The 15,690-nt window shown below is 45.0% G+C and overlaps 1 protein-coding gene across 3 annotated transcripts in view; it reads right to left on the bottom strand.

Moving 5' to 3' along the window:
* Positions 1–6,029: 6,029 nt before the first annotated feature.
* Positions 6,030–15,690, bottom strand: part of UVRAG (UV radiation resistance associated) — a 264,247-nt gene continuing 254,586 nt past the window's right edge. For all 3 annotated transcript variants that reach the window (XM_054576288.1, XM_054576290.1, XM_054576289.1), the window contains one exon: positions 6,030–9,534. In XM_054576288.1, coding sequence (XP_054432263.1) covers positions 8,832–9,534 — 703 coding nt within the window. In that variant the 3' untranslated portion in view covers positions 6,030–8,831. The remainder of the gene's footprint in view (positions 9,535–15,690) is intronic.

Here is a 15,690-nt window from a genome sequence, read left to right as displayed (position 1 = left end):
AAATGCAGGGCCAGCGCTGAAGCTGAGTCCTTAGGGGGCCAGCCAGAGAGGTCAGGATGTGCTTTCATTGTGTTTTTTAAAAACGAATACTGCAATGCAAAATGCTCTTGGAAGAAAACTGGACAGGGGTGGGGGTGATGTCTGCGAACCCCAGTTGAGAAACCTCTCCAGCCTCATCACTCATCATTCCCCTCTAGCCCCCTGGTTACCTTCCAGTCCCTCCCGTGCGCCGTGCCCCTTTTCTGCTCCAAGGCTTTGAACACCTGTACCCTAGGCCTGGAATGGGTTTCCTGGCTTTAAATATGTTTCCATTTTACTTCCCCAAAGGAGGCTTGCCTGAAATCCCCGGGCACAGAGGGCTTGTGACATCACAGTCTGAGGGCTGCCTGTGGGTTTTCTTCGGAGCACGGCCCCGCCGTGCTCAGGAGTGCCAGGCCGACAGGGGGCGCCAATCAACGCCAAATGGCTGAACGAATGAAGGCACCTGGGGCCTGCCTCTCTGATGTAGTGAGAAATGACTCAAAAGTTCTGATTTCAAGGCCTCGCGCTGTCACATTTTAGCTCTGTGAACTCAGCGATGACACTGACTTCTCTGGGCCACAAGTGCCTCCTCTATGAGAAGGGCACTCAGCACAATGACCTGATCCAGCCAACTCTCCTGAGCACCGGCTGTGCCTTAACACAGGGCGCCTGCTGCTGGGAGCCCGCAGCCCCCTGGAGGTGACAGACAGGGGAACATAGAGAAGGTGTACAAAGGGCTGGCGGACAGTGTAACATAAAGTGAGCCACAAATGCAAGTCACATAGGTAATTAAAAATTTTCTAGTAGTCTGTTAAGAAGTTCAAAGAAGCTGATGAAATTGATATTTTACTTAACATATCCAAAATATTAACATTCCGACATGTAATCAATGTGCAAATTAATAACATAAAGTTATTTACATCTTTTTGTTGTAGTAAGTCTTTGAAATTCACTGTGCATTTTATCCTTACTGCACGTAATAATTTGGCCTGGCCACTTCTCACTTACTCACTAGTCACACATGGCCAAGGTCTGTTGAACTAGACACCACGGAGAGAGGTGTGATCATATTTAGGTTCAAGCGTTTGCCAGGAATGCTTCACTGGTGCTGTGTTCATCCATCAGGAAGCAAACAATGTCTGGTTTTCTCTCTTTTTGTGATAATAGCATCCATTGATGATCATTGTCATAGGGACATGAATTCACAGAAGGTGCACAGTGGTGACGATCTAACTCTACTATCCCTTCTGAATATTTTCCCTTGGAATATTTCTGTTAGAGAAACTTCCGCTCATCAACCATTTGGTTCTCTATTGTGTGCAAAACATATAGCAAAGGTCTAAGTCAATGGTTCTTTCCTTTACTGAACAGCCTGAGAGGGTCACAGCTGTGTTGAGGAGAGGTCACTGTGTTTGCTGTGTGCAGAATGGGTTGGGGGTAAGCGGTGGCTGAAGGGAGCTGGGGGAGGAGGCAATTGTTATGCAGGTGGCACCCCCAGCCACGGTGAACCCCGGGCAGCACGCCAACCCGCGCCTCCAAAACCTCAGGAGTCTCCTTCAAAAGGCCCGAGACGCTCCCAGCCACCACCAGGGTGCCCTTCCAGCCCTGCCCTGTGCCCAGACGGTTGTTCCAATCAGGTCCCCTCCCCAGACCACCTCCCATCAGGGCCTCGGCGGGAGCACCGGTGCCTCCCGCCCTATGCAGGCAGCTCTGGTCCAGCCCTGCCTTTCTCTGACCCGGGTCACGTGCTCGCCACACCCGGGTCTCCCCTCTCGCCCACCCCTCTCACTTTGTCTGAGGTCTTGCTCCTTTTATTCCTGGAATTTTGTTCTGGGAACCTTCACTTTCTCCCTGGAGCTGGCTCCTTCCATTAGCATCTACATAAAAATTCCCTCTGCTCACATTCCTCTACAGTTTCCATTCTACTTTTGTCCATCTCCTTAACAGGTAAACTTCTTGCAAGAGCTGTCTGCGTTCACTGTCTCCACTTCCTTACCGTCCACTCTCACTGCCCACGGTCCCCTCAGCTCCTCACTGCTGTCCTAGGCACGCCAGCCGCAGTCAGTAACTAGTTGCTCAGTGAATGCCTATACCTAGGTCCCCGGCAATTCCTTTTCTCTGGCCTTGTACTCTGGCTGGTAGTCCTGCCTCACTGAATCCCCTGGACCTGCCTGTTAGACACAGCTAAGGCGAGTTCTCAGAGAAGCCCCCCCCACCCCTACCCCACACCTCTGGCTCCCTCCGTGTTGTACATCTGTGTGAGTCACAGACCGCCTGGACTTTGGACAGTTACATCACATTTCTGACAGTTGCAGATATACATCCCCGCCCCTCTGGAAAGCCGCAGCACGTCCCACTATGCAAGGCTCGGGAGCTGCCCAGTAGTTTCACTTCCTGGGCAGGAACGTCCTCTAGATTTGTTCCTTCTTAGTGAGAGGCCGCTGGATGAGAATGGGCTGCCTGTAGCTGGTGGGATGCTCAGGGAGGAAGCAGGCTATGGGGCCTTCACAGCCTTGGGGTGCAGAAGAGGACTAGGGGAGAGGTCAGGGCCTGATTTGGCTCCACTCTCGTCTCAAGAGTTTGCAGAATCTAGGGCGCAGGGCATCTTTCCTCAGGGGCCTCCTGTGGGCTCCCCAGTCAAGTGGCGATGGTAACACGCCCATGTCCTCCCGGGGTACCCTCAGCAGAAAGGCTCTCATGTAAGGCACATGTTTGGGACAGGAAAACATGGCGCATTTGAGGGGTCACTGCGTCACCAGAGAGAGAAAGCAGGCACCCCAGTGAGGACGTCTGCAGGGCAGGGGAGAGCAGTGGAGGCTCAGCCCCCAGCACTGGTTTCCCTGCTGGTGGTGGCTCATTACCACGCGGGACGTTTCCTGCGAATCTGTGATACATGCGCACCTTTCTTTACTGTTTACCAAAACCCAGCTCCAGTCTCCTTTGATCCTCTGACTGTTCTGCCTCTAAAGGTCACAGGACTGGGCACCCCGGGCCTTCACAGAGCTCTTGGGAACCAAGGGAAAGGGACAGGTGGGAGAACAAAAACCCTCGGATCCGCATTCTGCCTCCTTCTGCCACTCGCCCCAGCTTCATGAGTGTCTGCTGTGTGCCATGAGGGTTGGGGCATGGTTGGGGCAGAGAAGTCACGGTGACTGACAGGCTTCTGGGAGCAAAGGGCCTGGCCGGGGAGGCTCCGGAGACCTCTGTACCATGAACGAAAGGTCGTGTACTCTGTGCACGTAAGGTAGCCTGAGGGTCTCCTCACATCACAGTAACAAAGTGCGGCCAGTCCCTGACCCACAGACCCAAACTTTTGTGGAAACACAAAGAGATGCTGGTTTCTTTGAAGAGTAAGGTGTTCTCTAAAAGCTAATTCAGAAAAAAAGTTTTTGCAAGTAAATTTTTGAGAGAACAAGTTTATTATCCCTTAAAGCATCAAAACTTACTCTAACCATTTGCATAATATACCTTAAAATATTTAATGCATTTCTTATTGAACTCAAATTAATTTATCCTTTTTCCAATGACTGAGGGCTGTCCTTAGGAACAGTAAGTCACATTCAAGATAAATTTTTAAAGCTAGCTCTTTTTATTAGTTTTTGTTGTATATTGGTAAACCCTTGTGTCAAGGATCTGAGTAGATGGCAGGGTGGCAGCTGTCCTGCTACATACAGAACCCTGACCAGAAGCAGCTGTTGTTAGTGGCTTAGCCCCTAGCTCTTCGCCACAGGGGACGGTCCTCTCCTTTCCTGCCGGGCGCTGAGACAGGTTTTGAAGAACTGACACCTAGAGAAAGAGGAGTCTCTGGCCAGGCCCAGGAAAACCCCTGGGCCAGGGCTGAGGAGCACACAGCTCAGAGAGGTCCCGCGCTTTGCCTGGCCACATGGCCAGTGAGCGGCGGCGCTGGGCTCCGGACCCCTGACTGGCTGTTCTGTCAGGCCAAGAGCTCCTCATTCAAGCTGCCAACTGCTTCCTTCACATGTGCTCCCTAGGCTCAGAGTATCCATTATTTCTGTCCACTCCCACCTCCATTCCTTCAAAATTTGCTTCTTGTGATTTAACGGGGACTAAGAGAAGCTCGTTAGAACTGTGTTTTGTACAAAACCAAATGGCCGCTCCGAGCCTGCTGCTCTTCCCCTTGCAGCGTGGTGCCTGGGCCGGGCTGGCTACAGCTACTTTACAAAACTGGCTGAATTTTTCATTTTTATCTTGATTCATGACTGTCTTTTTTATGGATTGCTGACATCGCCAGCTTCTAAAAAGCATGAAATTATTTTATAGATGTGTATTTTTTATTCATTTAAAATCCACAAGGCTGAGCTGTCTACCTACAAAATTGTAATTAAATGTGCTAAGAGGAAAAAAAAGGAAAAAGAAAGCTTCTATCTACTTCAAGGGACATTAAGAGCTCTGGGCACCTATTCAGCATCAAGAGACTGCATTAGAGAGTAACTCTGGATGAGGTAGGCCAAAATAAGGTCATCTGCCAGCTGTTAAGAAATAGGAAAATTAAGCTTATGTGGTTCCTAGGTTGTCTTAACAGTGGCCAGGCCACCCACCAAAACACCTTGAAATGCTTCTCATTTGTTTAGAACTTAGTTTTTTGAAAGTTTCAGTCCTGACACATCCTTGATGTGTACAGAATGAGTATCTGTATTTCAACTGTCCCACCAAAGCCTGATACATATGATGCAAGAAATCCCTGTTGAATGACTAATTCTTCCCAATGTGCATGGTACTTTGTAAAGATCATTAAGTGCTTTCTTAAAAATACTTCTCTCTTTAACAACACCCCACCCTGGCAGTGGGTGGGTATTATCAGATTAGAAGTGGGATTCAGAGAGACCCAGGGGCTGTGCCCAAGCTCTGGAAAAGGTGACGGTGGTAACACGTCTCAGGGACCCTGTCCCTAGCAGTGCCCTCCCACAGGACAAAAGGGAACTGACATAGATGGCGCAGGCCCCATACAAACAGAACGCAAGGGCAGAATTCTCTCCAAGTTTTTACAGATTAAAAAATGGGGGTCCTTTAAAGTACAATGGCTTGACCTGAGTCATAGCTTCCAAGTGGCTGAGTTGGGGCGTTCAGGGTTAAGCTTCGGAAGAGCAGGTGTTGGCTGCAGTCTTTGTACCACAGTACAAATCCAGTTTGTTAGTCAATGATTACCCCCCAAACAGCAGGGACACAAGAATTCATCTCTTTTTCAGCCACAGATTTTTTTCCTAAACAAAAAGGAAAGATGAGACATACTCGGACACATACCACTACAGTCCAGTATCAACATGGCTGCTAGTCAGAATTTGGATCTGAGTTCCTTTTCTGCTTTAAAGCCTGGGAAGGGCACCCCGGAGTTGCCCACTGCATGCATTCAAATCTCTCGATGTGGCCCTAAGTCCTTCCCACTGGCCTGCAATTCAATTTCTCCTCTCGCCGTCCTTCACGTCTCCTCCGATCCCAAGCACAGCGAACGCCTTGCTGCTCTGCAGACACAGAGGCCCCGCCTTGCCTCTGGGCCTTTGCCATGCAGGTCCCTCCATCTGCCATGTGAAATCTCCCACGGCTTTTATCTGCATTACCCTCCATGAACCTTTCATGATCCTTGAGTCAGAAAAGCTTTCTCTGCATTCCATAGGATGGCTATATATCCCTTCATCATGTAATTAATCACACTGAACTGTAATTGTTAATATACCTATCCCCTCTCCTTCCACTGGAGAATGTGGCAGAGGTCAAGGCTTATTCATCTTTGTATTAACCTTGTTCAGCCGGTGGGGGGGGGGGGAGGGGAGGGGAGGGAGAAAGAGAGAGCGAGCAAGCGAGCCCGAGCGCGCGCGCGCTACTTCAGTAAATGCGGCATGGCTGGCTGACTGAGAACAAGGTTTTCATACTTCAATATGAAATTCAAAACAATGAAGAAGACAGGACTCAAATATAGCAGGGGAATAACATACACTTTTACTCTCAAAATAAATACTAATCAATTTTATTTTATAAATACAGATGCTGAGTTTTCCTCCAATTACCAACAGATCAGTTTCACATGCCATTTATTATTGGTGGTGGTTTAAAAAATTATTTAAATAACCGGTTAGGTCAGGATAAACGGGCACCATTAGAACTGCTAAAAAAATATAGCTGGATACAATCTTCCAAAACTAATATTCTGAGGGGGGAAAATAATCTCTGGAATTTCTAAAGTGGGTAAGAGGAAGTGGAGAGAGAAAAACACAATCAAATATTCATTTGATAACATTTGCTGGCTGTTAAAGTGTCTTAGCTACATGAAAGCTGTCAGGGCTCTTAGTAGTTCAGAAAGAATAGTAGTGAGCTTTCATTTCATTTTATATCCTCAAAGCAAACTTGAAATTTTTAGTGATTTACAAGACTAATTAAAAGATTAGTAGGAGATAACAACTCATCCCATATTTTGGCCATGGCCACTTTTAACAGAGGCAAAATTAATTCTGCAGCATTGGAAAATGTTGAACAGTTCATTTCTGGAGACACGTAATACCGTAGGTTCTACCCAGGTCATGGCAGAAACTGCAGACATCAAAAACATTCAATGAAAACATAAAACCCAAACTCAACAAACCCAAACCTAAGTGGTGTTTAGAGGCATAACATCATTGGACACTGCGGATCAAGCAAATGTGTCAGTAACTACTGATCAATTCTGAGCAATCTAATTGCATTCATAGCAGGGCTCCATGTTGGGGAGTAAAAAGCTGTGAACCCCAGAATTAGGCAGTCACAACTTAGAGACCGACAGATGGAACTCCAGAGTTCCAGAGTTCCATCTGGTGGTGTGGAACCTGAGATAAACACTGTAACCACAAGTGCTCTGCATGGGTCCCTCTGCTTGGTGCTGCCCAGAGCCAGGCCGGAGGGCCTGCAGGTGAATATACCTTGTCTTTGAGTTTGGCATAAAGTTTAACTCCCATGTCTTGGGAATTCACAATCACATGCAATTCACTTCACATTGTTTAATACTAACACAGTCCTTCAAACACCTTTTTTTAGGGGGGAGGTAGATGCTAATTCATTGGAAGACCCCCACGGATCAGTTTGATGTATATCCTAGACCGTGTCTGTCCCCACCCTCTTTGATTCTAAAGTGAATGACAGTACATTGCAAAGAAGCTGTGCCTCTACAGATGGCTTCTGCTCTGGCTTTGGAGTAGTCCCACCTTTTTATGTGGAATTTTTATGGATTTCATCAGGTCAAGTTAAAGCTTTAAACTATTCACAGGCTGGGTCTGTCCATCATGCAATGATTCTGTGAGTTCTTTTGACATGGAAAATAACATGAACTACTCCATTTCAATGTTGCTATAAATTAAACTTGAGCCCAGGAGTGCCTGGACAAAATATGAAAATAATTATGAGGCTTACGAGTTAAGATGTTAACGCAGGACAAGCACAGCTACTAGACAGTACACCTGTGAAGGTGTTTGTGTTGCTATAACAATAGGTAAATTCAAATGAAGCCAGCAACATTAGTTTAGATACTGCCTGGGTTTTTGTTCAGGGTAGTCCTGTCATGATGTAACACATGGAGGTGTAATTTCGAGAGGAATTCGAAGCTGAAAAAAAAAAATCAGGTCAAGTGAAGTACACTCAATTTTTATTCTTCTATACAATACATGGATATATGGATAAATTTTCCTTAAAGAGCTTGCAACCCTGAGGCGATGTCCTTGGGTATATAAAATATAAAGCAATAGCAAATGAAATTTGAGCTCCTGGAATGACTATTGGACTTCAAAAACATAATTAATATTTATGCAACTGCACACATACCAACAGTATTCTATGCCTCATCTAGTCTCTTAGTCCAACTACCTCCACTGCCTTGCAGTTTGCACACTAGACAGTCTGACTCTACATATATTTCGTCACATACAATGTCTTCCTTTCCAACCGAAGTTTAATAAATTAACATGGATTTACATATAGGGGTTTTTGTCTGATGAGTGCATTGCCAGAAAGCATGCCTAGTTTTTGACTGCAGCATCTGCCCACATAAAGAGTTGGCCCTCAAAGGGCACTGGATGCCACCTGACTACAGCAACCTTGGGGTCCTGGAGGGTTCCCTGGGATCCACCAAAAGTGAGGTTTTTCCATCTAATTTGAGGGCTAATCAAGGTTTGGCTGATTAGAAGAGGTGCAAGGTCAGAGCTACTGCATTAAAGGACCAGTGAATCTGATGTCCTCAGTTTTCAGGGTGCATGACCCACCCATTGTGGAATGGGGACACAGAGGAGCCCGCGGTTGCCTGCAGGGCATGGGGGCAGGGGCAGGTGGGCCTGGGTCTAAGGGGACTCTTGTGCTTCTCACTCATCAGCCTAATGGATGGCCAAAGATCCTTCAGTAAATGGTAGAAATCTTTTTCTAAATATTCACTTTTCCCAAAGTTTTATAAACTGCGGTGAGGGCAAATGCTTGAGAAACTAAAGATGAGTTCATTATATTATTTATATATTATCATCTTCCCTCTGAGGATAACACAGAAGTGTAAATAAAAGAGCAGACAAATACCTCGAACGTGACTCGAGCTCGAGAGTGACTTTTGCCTTAAAACAGTTGTCAGGCCTGAAAAGCACATCTTGCAAGCAAAATCTAACTTTGTCTGGCCCACTGATACACAATGATCCTGAGTCCCTCCTTGATTCAAAGTCTGTTTTTCTGAGGAATATCCTCCGTTAATATTTATTTTAAGTCATAATTATTACAAAGGGTAACCAGTGCAGCTTTATCCTCATTTTAGGCAGCAACTCTGTCCCGATCCTACGGTCTGCCTGCTTGCTTCACTTATCAGAACTCCTGCGTGGCCGGCGGAAGCTGGATACGTTTTCATTCAGTGCATAGATCCTTCGGGAGAACTCTTCAAATTCTCCCAGAACTTGTTCGTCACACTCCACTGCTACAGCACTGTCCACTGGGATGCAGTTAAATGCTTCCAGCTGATCGCTCGAGGTGAAACCCGTGGCTTCCATCCCAATGATCTCTTCTGCTTGCTCCACGGTACAGCAGAGCTCGGCCTCGGAGACTGGGGGGAACTCGCCTGGAAGCTGGATGCTGGCGGAGCCGGCCTGCTCACCGGGCAGGAGAGAGCCATTTACTGTGGCTGCGTGCCCAGGGAGGGCTTCTCCTTGCTCTTGGCTAGTGTTTTCACTCACGTGGCTTCCATTTAAGCTGTCACCCAAATCTACTCCTTTTTTCTGGTTTTCTTTGGAGAAGTCCAAGGAGGTATCCAAGGAGGAGGACAGGGATGTTGTCTTTCTCTCAGATTCTCCCAGGGAGGGGATGGTGGGCACAGGCTGGGCTAATGCTGAGTTGTAGCTGGGAGGAGGGGTTTTGTACTGGAGTCTCTCGTTCTCTGAGCTGGCCCGTTTTCGGTGTCCTTTGTCTGGCGAAGGGATGCCCCCAGAGAAGCCTGCATCTGCACCCCCAAATATGGAGCTTTGTCTCTTTGGGACAGGGATTGCACTGGAGGTGTGATGCCTGTCACTAGAAGACAAACAAAAAACGAGAAGTTAACTTTCAACTTTAGAACTCAGTTTCAGCCTTCTGGATCCAGAGACAGGAAATAGCATGTTTAGGTTTGAGATAATAAAAATTTATAATAATCAATCTTAGTTCAAATCGTAGTGTCCGAATGGACGAAACAACATAAAGTATTCTGAGTTCAACTTTGGGAGCTTCCTTCAGGAAGCATACAAGGCATAATGAAATAAATCCAGAGGAGAATGCCCAGGGCAGGAATGGGGCTAGAGACCATGTCATATGGGGAAGAGCTGAAGTAATTGGACAGATTGGATCTGCAAAGAAAACTATATAAGGGAGGTAATTAACTTTATTTATCTGAAGGGCTATCCATATTCTTATTTTTCATATTCCACTTATTTTATCTTCATAAAGCAGGTATCCTTATGGCAGGGAAGTTAAGTGACTTGCCCACGGCACCTTAGCGAAGCAGCGGCAAGGCTACTAAAACTCCTGACTCATGACGTGATGCTCAGTTGCTTTTCCAACACCAAAATACCAATCACCTTGGATTGGAGAGAACTGACAGAGAGAGGATCAAGGATACACACACATATTTTTAATGAAAAATTAATCTGGGCCCTGACTTCTCCTTTACCAGGCTAGTCACACGCGTTTTCTAAGTTTGGTTTTCAGTGCCTTCTTTCAAACTTGAGTTACTTCTTAGGAAGATACTTTGTGCCAGCAATAATAATTATTAAGCAATACAAATTTTAGTTTCTAAAGTAATTTCATAGACATCATTTCATTTGGTCCTCACAAAAACCCTGTCAAGAAAGCAGAGTATGCATTACTACTCTTATGTCTGAAATAATAACAATTTGTTAATGAAAAGAGAGTATCCGAACACTGGAAATTATGGTCATGTTGTGCACTGTGCTAGTAAAACCATCCGTGGAGTAGTCGTCACTATTTTTGGCATTGTACTTGGATGAAGCTAGTCGGCTCCAAGGTAACTATGTGAACAGACTAGGTCTAGAGACAGAGGGAGGTAGAAACAAAAGACCCATTTGACTCATGTGTCCTCCAGGTGAGAAAACACACTTGCAAAAGGGCAACTACTACACATGAGCAGAGGACAGACCTGAAACCAGACCACCGAACAAACAACTACTACCTGGGCCAGGCCATGGGGATGGGAAACAAATGCAAGACAGAGCAGGCCTGCCTCTCAGGAGCTCCTAATCTTGTAGGAGAAAGATACCCAGAACTGCTGAAATAATGCACTTTCAAATCACAATTGTGATATGTCCTGAAAAAGAAGAAAAGATCTAGGGTTCCTTTCTATAGCCACAAGCCCTTAAACCAGCTCCCTGCTCTCTCTCCTCTCAGATTCTTCCTGACACTGGGTTATCCCCGTGGTCTCAGAGACCTAAGCAAGGGTTATTCTTCTTGAGAAAAGGCAACCATAAGTCTCCTAATCTGTGGGCCTGTCAGACAAGCATGCTTAGCTCTCCGTGTTGGTGCCAGGAGAGATTTCATAATTAGGGGTGGTCAGTGGGGTGCATAGAACCAGGCAAGTAGACTAGTAAATTACTGTTTTTGGTTCTCAAGAAAAGCAAAACAAAGCAGAGCAAAATCTGCTAGCTCTAATCTAGGTTTTCAGTTAATATGTTGTCAAAACTCACAGTAATTGGGTATGCTACACATTTTTGTGAACCTTGTTGTTTTCACTCTACCACTTGCTGACGGTGTCCCTCTCTAAATGATTGTGCAGGGGGCCTGGGTAATCAAACAAAACAGAGCATCAGCACTACTCACAGAGTCTGTCCTGGGCAGTTTCCGCCCCTGCCCAGGAGGGGCGGGAAGCACCAGGCGAAGCGGCCTGGAACAGTGAAGGTGATGCTGCTGGCACGGGACTGGACACCAGGTGCTTAACTGCTCCTGGCTGTGAAGGGTGAATGGCATGGCACCTTCCCTGCCGCCATCACCTCCCCTCTCCCCACCCCATCCTTCTCTGCTTCTCTACTGGGCTGGTGAAAGGCAGAGCGTGAGAAACGGGCCAGGGTACAACAAGCAGTGCTTACCACACAGAGGAAAGGGGTTTTTGCAGTTCTCTGTGATTCTGACACTCCCTGAAAGCTCTCCTAAACTCTGCACAACAGAACAGTAACACAGTGCAACAACCCTCCCTGCAACGACCATGGGCAGGGAGCCACCACTCTTCCGAGCATCAATAATGTTGAACCATCACATCTACCCTGTGAAAAAGGCAGGCAGGCGAGTGGGTTCTGTGGTTTAAGGTTGCAGAACCCACATCTGAACTAGATTTGCTCTGACGCTAGGGCTCACACAGTCTGTTACATCCCACGTGGGAAAAATCATATTCAAATTTAACATTTGCTAAGTGCCAACGATATGCCAGACTTCAAGCTACATGCCATTCTACAGGCCTTTTCATTTAACTCGCCCAACCTATATCTAAGCTCAGTTATAAGGATGGATTCTTAGGCTTTTCAGAGGTAGAGACTTTGGTATTTTCCAACATTCTGATTTTGTGACATTCCTCTCTAGTTTCCCTTGGGTTTTTATGAGAATCCAGGTGATGAGAATTTGAGATACAATTCGTAAACCTCCACAATCAGTAAAATTTCCCTCTTAAAAATAGTAAGAAAACGAGTTATTATGCATAAGCAATAAAGAAGTCTATGTATCTAACGTTTACCCTTTAATCACATTTTGTCTTTCCCCCCCATTTTTAGCCATGTGCAATGAAACCTTTAAAATTTTTTTACTACAGTCTTTCTTATAATTTTAAAAAAAAGTAAGCCGAACAAAAAAGGTATTGTCATAACTTTGGATCGCCACTGTGAAAATGTATTACTAAACTATGACACAGTAAAGAGACTACAGGATGTTCAGTGGTGTGTTTTGTAGGATATGAGTCTGAGAGTTAAGCCTGTGCTTCAACTCCTCTGCGGCCTCTCTGCCCATCGAGGTGAGCATGGCCGTGCCAGCGCTCGTGCCTGCAGGGGCTTCTCTCCCTCTCTTTTAGATTTATTTATTTTTAGAGAGAGAAGAAGGGAAGGAGAAAGAGGGAGAGAAACACGGGTATGAGAGAGAAATAGCAATTGGCTGCCTCTTGCATGCACCCCAACTGGGACCAAACCCGCAATCCAGGCACGTGCCCTGACCAGGAATCGAACTGGTAACCCTTTGCTTTGCAGGATGATGCCCAACCAACTGAGCCACACTGGTCAGGTGGGTAGGAGAGCGGCTTCTCTTATTTTAACGTTTGCTTCTAATCTGCTGTGTTCTTGTAAAGTAGATATCCTAAAGATTGTGTGTGAAGTTAAGAGTAAATAAGATTTGAGTGATGGGCCAGATGTCCTGGGCATAATATGCTTTAGTATGAGTTTTGTAACATTAGTTTTGGCTGCTCAGAATTGATTTTTTTTATTGCTTCCAGGGTCTTAGCAATGTTCCAGATTTTTAGGATAGCTGAGCTCCAAACAGCTGAAGTGTTGAATGATTACCTTAAAATATATACAAACACAGATGCATTTTTAATTATTGTAATAATTTTCTCTGGAAAACTCAAAAATATAAACCATATGAAAAATAAAAGTCGCTCACAAGGCTATTACTCATCAAACAACCACTATTAATTTGGGACATTTTCCTTTCAGACTTTAATTTTATATATGTGTGTTTAACAGACCAAACAAACCTAAAGCTGTGTTTGTGACACACACACACACACACTCTCTCTCTCTCTCTCTCTCTCTCTCCTGTCTCCTGCTGTTGGATGTTATTAAAATCTGGTAAATAATTCTAAATTGTTGCTCCATTAATTAGAATATAATAACTTGCTTAAACATCCCTTAGTTTTGAAGATTTAGGATATTTCTAAAATTTTACAATTAAGAAACTGCTGTGAGCATCTCTATAAAAACACAACACATAGATTTTTAATAAAATTTGATTTTCATAGTTAATAGAAAGTTTCCAGGAGAATCCTTCATTTCACATTTCAGTAGAAGCTAACTTCTTACAAGAAAAAAGGAGCATTTAATTTCTACTATTGCCCAAAAAAGGTAAAAAGTAGCAATTAAAAAGGCAAATAATAGATCAAAAAAGAAGGCCCAGAAGGTTTCAAAATTCCTTTTGTCTGATTACAGTCTGGCTTCATGATTATTTCATCTAGATGGAAGAAGAGGTTGAAATGCAAAGATTTTCTAATTATATGACCAATTTTTAAAGGCTGTTGATAATTTACTTATCAAATGAAATTAGTACGTCCTTTAAGTTGTGATGAGTAACTTATAGAGTATTTTTACTCTTAGAAACAACTAAGGTAAATGTGGGTGTTCGGGGAGGAGCGGACGCAGCAGGAAACATGGGAGCTCTGCTCTGTCTTCCACTCCTGCCTTAGACTAGAGATTCGGCGGCACTGAGCCTGAGGTCTAAGCCACAGAACTGAGCCCCCCAGTCCACTGAACACAGTCTCCTCATCAACCATTTGCCTTGAGTGGATGTCTCTTCCAGCTTGGCTTAAGTCCAAACTGGAAACCTGGAAACATGACATCTGGGGTTTAATGCTGCAATTAAAAGGAATTTATTTAAAAACAACAACCCAAAGATACTGTAATTGCGAATTTACTAGGCCATGGTTTGGTGAAACACGGCATAGGTTGTTGAATAACTGAACCACATCGGGCCTGTTTAATTACTTAATAATAAACCTTTTGCTACAAGTTAAAAAGGATATCCTAGAGTCACAAACAAGAGCATGAGGAGGGAGAAGCCAAGTGGTTTGGGGTTTGCCGGTCAAGGAGAACAGTCTGGTTTAAATTTGGCTTCTTCGGATCAAATCTTCTCTGATTTCTGCAAATTAAGGTGATTAATTTCTTTCTCATTCCATGAGTCCTCATTTATTGCAGTCAGTTACCTTCTGTGATCCCTTCAGCTGTATCTGGAGAGAGTGGTGGTGATGAGAAAGGATATTCAAAGACCTGGATTCTCCTCCTCGCTCCGCTGCCACCGTGACCCTAGCTGGAGTTACGGCTTAGGGCTGAACTCACCACTTATGAGCTATATGACTGCAGGCAGTCACGTATCTTCTCTGGGCTCCAGTTTTCCCTGTCGTAAAAGAGACTGCTGGGCTATGGTAAGGAGCAAATAAAACAACGCGCTTCAAATCCTCGCAGAATGCCTGGCATATATGCGGATGGCAGTAGTAGCTGTAACTGTGGTTGCTGTCACTGTTACTAGCTTCCATGGGCTTCGGTTCCCAAAAGTATTATCCGCATTTTACCGAAGGGGTAACTGAGGCTCTAAGGGTTTAATGCCTTGGGCAGGAACACAGGGTAACAGGGAGCAGAGGAAAGACTAGACTCTGTATCTCCTTACTTCCATGTCTTCCCCTACACAGAGCACTGTTTAAAGCAGGGACATACAGAACTCTTTCCACCCACCCCGCTCTCCGCTTCTGCATGAATTAAGGCTAGTGTAAAAAGCTTAGGAAAAAAGTACTAAATCAATCAAAAGATTTATTCTGCTCAATGTGAAACTTCATTCCAGTTTTTTTCTTTTTTCTTGAGGATCTGGGGTAGGGAAGGCTTAGAATAAAGTAAAAATGCTCAAACTGCCTCTATTTACATGATCAACCAAATGTTAAGGGACTATAAGAGCTTCCCATAATCCTTTGTGGTACATTCCAACTGTCCCCAAACCCCTGATGCATCATTTTTTCTGTATGAATTTAGCTTCAGGGGAGAGTTTTTGTAAGAGACAGTATTCTCCTACTTTCCCAGCATCTACGAGGAGAACCGTGTTTAGGACTTTTATGACCATCATACAAATACCTTGCCATGAAGCCAACCTGGAGACAGGAGAACCCAATTCATTCCACTCTACCGTCCTCGACCCCACAACCTTCTCCCCCTCTTTCTCTTTTTGCTGGTTTTACTGCCTGAAGCAATAGCCTCCTTTTACAGAGAAGTGATTGAGAGAGAGAAAACGAGGTAAGAAAGCACTGGTCCAAAATGTAATATCATTTCCACATCTCCTATACATAATAACATTCCAGAACTCCACATACAACTCTACCATTATAAAACACAGAAACTGGAGAAGTACATCATTACTCTGAAGCTATGTTTCCTCTTCTGTAAGATG

The sequence above is a fragment of the Pteronotus mesoamericanus genome, unplaced genomic scaffold (assembly GCF_021234165.1).
Source record: "Pteronotus mesoamericanus isolate MK-2021 breed Mesoamerican mustached bat unplaced genomic scaffold, CSHL_Meso_final contig_33, whole genome shotgun sequence".
Classification (NCBI taxonomy): Eukaryota; Metazoa; Chordata; class Mammalia; order Chiroptera; family Mormoopidae; genus Pteronotus; species Pteronotus mesoamericanus.
Note: the sequence above shows the minus strand (reverse complement) of the source record. Positions and strands in the feature narration are given on the sequence as shown.